The sequence below is a fragment of the Tupaia chinensis genome, unplaced genomic scaffold, assembly GCF_000334495.1.
Source record: "Tupaia chinensis unplaced genomic scaffold, TupChi_1.0 Scaffold000131_1, whole genome shotgun sequence".
NCBI lineage: Eukaryota > Metazoa > Chordata > Mammalia > Scandentia > Tupaiidae > Tupaia > Tupaia belangeri.
Window position 1 is genome coordinate 226,384 of NW_006159600.1, and position 7,684 is coordinate 234,067.

The following is a 7,684-nucleotide window of genomic DNA, read 5'->3' on the forward strand; positions in this document are numbered from 1 at the left end:
TGCTGAGTCATCACTTTTTACTTAAGGGAAGTGTTTTTGGTTGGTGTGCTCAGATGTTGGTATCGTCCTTTACAAGCCAGACACACACACACACACACAAAGACAAAGCTTGTTTCTTTTCCACTCTTCCATGTCTAAGGAAAACACACATTCTGCATTAACTTCACTTCCTTGTATGCTTACTACCTAGCTTATATCCTCCTTTTAAGAGCACAGTACATAGAAGACCTGTTTTACCCTGTCTTCAAGTCTTACCCTTTATTCTTGCTTGAGCCCATTTAGTTGGGCTCTCATGTCCACCATTCCATGGATACTTTCTCTTCAGTGTCAGTGACTTCCCCATTTTTTTTAAGAATTATTTCCTTTATTTATCATTATCATTATTATTTTTTTAATTAATTTATTCGTTCTCTTATTTTAATTTGACCAGACACACACACACACACACACACGCACGCACGCACACACACACAGACAGAAGAAGTGAGAAAGCAAGCCACCAGGTCCAGGACTTGAACTATAGTCAGCCATGTGGGAGTGTCCAGCACCTTAACCACCACACCACCTGCTGTTCCCTATCATTATTATTGTTTTTAATTTGACAGAGTGAGACACAGAGAAAGCAAAGAAGCAATCTGCCAGGTCTGGGACTCTAACCATGGTCAGCCATGTGGGAATCCCATGCCACCTGCCTGCCCTGACTTACCCATTTTAAAGCCAGTATTTAATCCTGTCTTCATCTTTTTTTTTCTCTAAATGGTTTGTTGGCTAGATGGTCACTATTTCTTTTTTGTGTTTCAGGACATTCCTCTAACCGTGGAAAATTCCTGTCTTCATTTCCTGTCACCTGTTGATTTCTCACCAGCTCCCTCTGCTTAATCTCCTGAGCCCTGTTAATGTGGTATGGCTCACGGTTTCATCTTGAAACTTCTCGACATTAGCAACACCCACTACATTCCTTACCATCTCATCTCATGGCTTTGAGTCCCACCTCCAAGTCTCCTTTTCCCAGACACCTCTTCCCTGAGCTCTCAGATCTTGTATCTAATTTTCTTCTCAACTCTGCTAGGACGTCTACTGGCATCTCCATGTCAACATGAACCAGGGTGCCTTCCTAAGCTCTCCTGATGTGTTCCCCAGCCATCCTGCTCATCCCAGGGTAGAACACCTTGTGCTTTCAGGGCTTAACTGATCCTATCCACTTAAATTTCAATTGCCCACTGTGCTGCATTACTTATAAGTGTTTTTATTTTTATTTATTAAATTTTTTAGAGATATTTTTGGTATAGAGTGCATATACACCCCGGAGAGACAGAGACAGAAAGGAAGAAATCATCTGGGATCAACAGCTGGTGTAATGGCTATGTCGCTGGATTCCCATGTAGTTGACCGTGGTTCAAGTCCTGATCCTGGTGACTTAAATTCATGTTGGGTGTGTGTGCGTGTGTGCCCAGGATCCTGAGAGGGGAATGGAGGAGAAGGGATTGTGGTGTGGCCATCCCTCCTGGGGAGTGATTTCTCTCTTTCTGTCTCTCTTTCTGGCAGGTGCATGTGCGCTATAGCAGACACCTCTGGGCAGGGGGGTGCGGGGTGGGGGAGGGAGGGAGAAATCATCCCCCTGGGTGGATAGCCATGCTGAAATCCCTTCTCTGTTCTTGGGATTTGGGGCATATATGCACATGTGCCTGGGGTGAGAGTTTTTGTTGTTGTTTTTGGAGAGGTTTTTTTGGAGAGTTTTTTTTTTTTTTTTTTTTTTTTTTGCTATAGGGCGCATGCACTCGCAGGAAAGACAGAGACAGAGAGACAGAAAGTGAGAAACCACCCCCCAAGGGAATGACCATACAGCAGTCCCTTCTCCATTCTCCTCTCGGGATCTTGGGCACACACATACACACGCCTGGTGTTTAAACCACCGGGTCTGGGACTTGAACCATGGTCAACTACATGGGAGTCCAGCAACATAGCCATTATGCTAACTGCTGGTCCCAGTTTTTAATTTTTTTTTAAGAGAGATTTTTGCTATGGGGCACATACACTCACTGGAGAAACAGAGAGACAAAGAGAGAGAGCAAGAAATCATCCTCTCCCCTCCCCCAGGGAGATGGCCACTCCATAATCCCTTCTCCATTCTTTTGGGAGTTTGGGCGTGCATGTGTATGCGCCTGACTCGAGTTTTTTAAGCTGCTGGGTCCAGGACTCGAACTGCAGTCAACCACGTGGTAGCCCAGTGACATAACCATTATGCCATCTGCTATTCTCCCCATTGTGAATTTTAAGTTGCCATATCCAGGACTTGAACCATGGTCGACTACGTTGGAGTCCAGTGACGTAACCATTACTCTATCTGCTAGTCCCAACTTGTGTTTTATTTTTTTTCTTTTTCTTTTTTTTGGAGAGGTTTTTGCTATCGGGCACGTGCCCTTGCCAGACAGACAGAGAGAGACAGAGAGACAGAAAGTGAGAAATCACTCCCCTGGGGGGATGGTCACACTGCAGTTCCTTCTCCTCCATTCTCCTCTTGGGATCTTGGGCACGCATGCACACACGCCCAGCATGAGTTTAAGCCACCGGGTCCAGGACTCGAACTGCAGTTGACTATGTGGGAGTCCAGCGACATAGCCATTACGCTAACTGCTGGTCCCCCAACTTGTGTTTTAATGTTTACTGAAAATGTCTAAAAAATAGTTACAAAAATTTTTTGGATGTGTGGGAGGAAGATGGTAGAGGACCTTGGCCCTCGCTGATCTGCTTCCCCACTGCCTGTGTGGCCCACTCTCCTAGTGGTGTCCTCCATGGTCATTCTGGTCCAGCCACACAGGCCTCTGTCCTTTTCTTGGATGGTTTATACAATTGAAATAATCATTGATCAGCTATGATTTCAGGCTCACACCATTTATTTTTTATACCAGGGGATTCATTTCCCTTTGTTTCACACTCTAAACTTAAAGTGAGGGAGTTTAATAGAGTAAGTCTTACAAGGGAGCCAGCAAGTAGCAGGTAGTTAAGGTACTGTTACTACCACGTGGTCAAGGATGGTTTGAGTTCTGGATCGGGTGACTTTTCACCTTCCCTTTCTCTACCTTCCTGTCTCTTTCTGGTGAGCACATGTACCCTATAGCAAACTTAAAATAAAAATAATGAATAAAATGAAATAAATAATTAAAAATTCAAATAGAGTATCACATGGAACACACCACATGGACGAGGCACATAAAACCCATGGTGACTGCGTTCCAAGGTTATGGAAGTAGATTTGCTCAGTCAGGATGGATGGAGGCCTGTGTGGATAGTACAGTCTTACTGAAATTTGGGGAGCCCTTACATGAATGATTTGTTTAGAGAAGCAGTGTCCCGCCGTTTGGGTGGACCTGCCCGAGCTAGAGGGCAGGCCCCTGTTGGCAAGAAGCTGTAGAGGTCACCTTATTGGCTGACAGGATGTGGCCTTTGGAGCAGCAGTTTCCACTGCAGCCCTGTCACATGATCTGAGTCTTCCTAGAGGTGTAGACTGTGCAGCCTGCCTCAGCTTGAGCTCTCACAGTGTCTGTTCAGCTCCTTGGACAGTAGGGAATTTGAAGTCCTTGAAATTCTGTAGTACCTGTAAGTGCATGGAATCTGTTGAGATCTATGCAACATGGGGCCACAGTTGCTCCTGCCTCAGGGCCTTCACCCAGGCTATATCCCTAGTATGGCCCTCAGCTGTAGACTCCAAATCTCCATCTTCTCCAGGGCTTTGTTCTGATCCCACCTTCTCATTGGAGACTTTCCCCCCACCCATGTAACCTAGCTCTACTTTGACCGCGTCTCTGCTCCACTTCCTCTGCCCTGCAAGGTCCTGTCTGCTCTTTTCCCTCCTATTGTCTGGACACTGCTGATAACAGGCCCTAAGGAGAAAGCAATAGCAGAAGGTGGAGTATGCAGGGCGGCCCCTCTGAATGCTGCTCTTCTCTGGCTCAGGGTAGATGATGAGGCCTTTGCAGATGTGCCTCCTGTGCTCCTTGCATGAGATCTCTCTTCACATGATCAGGTGGGCTTCAAGGTTCATTCTTCTCTGCATCTGGCATTGATACCAGCCGTGCATCCTCTATCCTAGCAAGCCCAGGTCAGCCTATGAGGCACGATGGGGTGCAGGGGGCTGGGTTTTGCATTGGGTTGTCAGAGCCAGTCTGCTCTAAACGGAGCTCAGTACAGCCCAGCTCCCCACTGCTGCAGTATGTGTGGAGCCTCCAGGAGGGAGTAAACTCTGAGGAGAGGCAGCAGAAGATGCCCTTGCTGGTCTTGGTGTAGGAGGTGGTTGTCCTTGGATCACCCTGGTGTGTGGGCAGCAGAGGACCATGTGACCCCTTGTGGAGATTTTCCCTTTGTGTTTGGTGGTGGCATAGGAGAGGATGCATTGAATCTGAGCATTAACAGCAGCACATTTTCATCACTCAGGACTGACTGCTAATTACAGTACCTGTACCTGAAAAGCCCAGGAAGAGGAGCAGGAGGACAGCACAAGAGTCAGAGATGGCACTCCCTCAGGTAAAGGGATATTCTTGGTGGATCATCCTGTCTCCTTCCTTCCTAAAATATGGCCATTGAAGTTGCTCACCTTCTCTGACTCTGAAGGACCCTGCTGCCAGGTTTGCCGGCACTTACCCACACCTTTCTTAGTCCCTCTCATCTCCTCTTAATTTCCACCTCACTCTGATCTGGTGATAACCTTGTGAAGAGGCTTCATGGGGTGCTGTTCGAATAAGGGCTTCACTCCTGAGCATGGATTAGAGTTGGGCGTGGGCCCACATAGTTCATGCTGTTGGCATGGGGAGTGGGTGGGCCCATCTGGAAGCACTGCCAGCTCTCTATAGGGCAGGGCTGGAGAAGCTGCCTCTGGAAGACAGAGAGGAATGTGCAAGGATAATGGGAAATTCAGGGAAAGGAAACCCAGAGGGCATGTCTGTTGTGCCTCACATTGCTGCACATTGAAGGGTAAGGAGTATGGCAGCCTTCAACTGAATGGAAAGTGCTCAGAATCAACAGTGGTCTGAGTGCAGGGCAGAGAGGCCTGGAGAGGGGAGCTTCTGATTTTCCTCCTGTGTCCTGTGTTCTTTTTTTTTGGAGAGGTTTTTCGCTATAGGGTACGTGCGCTCGCCAGAAAGACAGAGACATAGAGACAGGAAGCGAGAAATCACCCCCCAGGGGGGATGGCCATACTACAATCCCTCCTCCTCCTTTCTCCTCTCAGGATCTTGGGCACGCATGCACACGCGCCTGGCGTGAGTTTAAGCCACTGGGTCTGGTACTCGAACCACGGTCCACTATGTGGGAGTCCAGTGACATAGCCATTATGCTAACTGCTGGTCCCCCTCCTGTGTTCTCATGGAGCCATGTCTGCGCTACGTGGGGGTACTGGAGCCTTGTAAGGTGTTCCTGGATTCTTCATAGAGGCAGTTGCTCTGTAGATTGTTCAGTCTGTGTTTGTCTAGGACATAAGGTCTGGGGCCTCCTGTCCTCTCACTGGCATTTGCTCCTTCAGTGCTGTCTGCAGTTGTTTGCACAGGTCTGGAAATGTCTATCAGTAGCTACCAGGGGTACATGCTATGGAAGTGTATTATGTTGAGTGTGTGCGTATGTGTGTGTGTTTGCATAATTTGCCTAATGACTGCTGCTAAAGAAGGATTATTTTGAATATGATTTTATTCTTTATTCAAATGTTCTTTTAAAATTCTTTTTTTTTTCTTTTTTTTGGAGCGGTTTTTATTGGGCGCGGCGCGTGCGCTCACCAGAAAGATAGAAAGAGACAGAGAGATAGAAAGCGAGAAATCACCCTCCCCTCCACCCCCAGAGAGGATGGCCACACTACAATCCCTTCTCCTCCATTCTCCTCTCAGGATCTTGGGCACACATGCACACACGCCCAGCGTGAGTTTAAGCCACCGGGTCCTGGACTCGAACCGCGGTCGGCTACATGGGAGTCCAGTGACATAGCCATTACGCTAACTGCTGGTCCCCCCCCTTTACTTGTTCTGACATTTTAGGTCATTGCCCTCAGGAGAGTTTTTTTAACTATCTATGACACAGTCGTCTCCTCAGTGAAGATGGGGTATTAGGTTGTTATATGTGTTAAGACATTAAAGCATTGGGCCAGCAGGTGGCATGGTAGTTGTGGTTCTGGACTCCCACATTGCCAACCACAGTTCAAGTCCTCGACTGCTGAGCGCATGTGCATGTTTGCCTAAAATCCTAAGAGGATAATGGGAGGAGAAGGGATTGCAGTGTGGCCATCCCTCCAGGGGGTGATTTTTCACTTTCTTTCTTTATCTCTCTCTGTGTCTCTGGAGAATACACACCCATTACCAAAAATCTCTTAAATAAAAAATGACATGAAAGCATTTAGAACAATGCCCAGCACAGACGTGTTTGATGCTTTGCTGATTACTATTGCTGTTACCATCAAATTGCAATTTTTACATTATGATTTTTGTCTAAGGCCATTGAGGATATTGTGATTATCAGAGACCCCACCAAACTTTCTTATTTTGTTACTAAATATCACTTGCCATGTGGAACATATCTCATACTTCTGTAGAGGTTACTTGGTGTTGATGTATTGTTTCTTGTATTCACAAAAATGAGAAACCCATACTGACTGTGGGTATTATAGACTCTTATGGAAAACTGTAATGAAACCCGTTTATGGAGACATAAGTTGCTCAATTATACCTCAACCTAGATCTGTTATATCACCCAGTTTAACAGTACTGATCCTTACATGCTCTCCTTTTTAAATTTTTTTGTGAAGATAGACTCTCTTACTTCCTGGTGAAATCTGTTTTTCATTTTAGGCACAGTTGTCATTTAGGGACGTGGCCATAGAATTCTCTAAGAAGGAGTGGAAATACCTGGATCCTGCTCAGAGGGCTTTGTACAGGGAGGTGATGTTGGAGAACTACAGGAACCTGGCCTCTGTGGGTGAGAATGAGTTTTCTCCAGAAGTTGGGATCTACCCTCGTGTGTCTGTTTTTGTACCTTGTACTTCTTTTGGGTCCCTGCACTACTTGAAAAGACTGAAGCCGTGATGATTCACGATTGGAAAGCTTTCTTCTCTTCAGATATTCTGCCTGCTTCCTGGTATATCTATCTTTGGTGATTCCAGACCTTAAGTATACAGAAAACCTCATGGCAGACTTCTAGAATGTCCAATTTCTTGTTTTATACCCCTGAACTTTGATTCAGAGGTATGTATAAGAGAACTAGAAGACCAGCCTGTGGTATGGCATGGTGGTTAAGGCAGATGGATCCCACATGAATCCCAGACCCTGTGACTTGAAAATCATGCTGGGTGCCTATGTGTACATATCCAGTATCCCAGGAGGAGAATGGAGAAGGGCTTGTGGTATGTCAGTCCCTCTGGAGGGTGATTTCTCTTCTCTCTTACCCACCCTCTGTCTTCCTTGAGAGCACACATGCCCTATAGCAACAAGAAAACAAACAAAAAAGAGAACTTGATATTTGCATATCATACAGCTCCCTCAGCATTCAGAAGGAAACATTCATTGGATGCATTTGTAAAATATTTGACTGTAATGTTGTCTTGTCACATAAACATAGGGTTTAGATTCTGGAAAAGCCCAACTGTCGTGTTCCTTTTCTCTTATAAGCCCAACACTCTACTGACCTGACTATAATCTCCATGTTGGAGCAA

At 46.2% G+C, this 7,684-nt stretch overlaps 1 protein-coding gene across 1 annotated transcript in view; it reads left to right on the forward strand.

Moving 5' to 3' along the window:
- Positions 1-4,438: 4,438 nt before the first annotated feature.
- Positions 4,439-7,684, forward strand: part of LOC102492235 (zinc finger protein 665-like) — a 7,310-nt gene continuing 4,064 nt past the window's right edge. Inside the window, exons 1-3 of the mRNA XM_027770396.1 lie at positions 4,439-4,521; positions 6,825-7,054; positions 7,216-7,250. Of these exons, the coding sequence (XP_027626197.1) occupies positions 4,507-4,521; positions 6,825-7,054; positions 7,216-7,250 (280 nt within the window). The 5' untranslated portion in view covers positions 4,439-4,506. The remainder of the gene's footprint in view (positions 4,522-6,824; positions 7,055-7,215; positions 7,251-7,684) is intronic.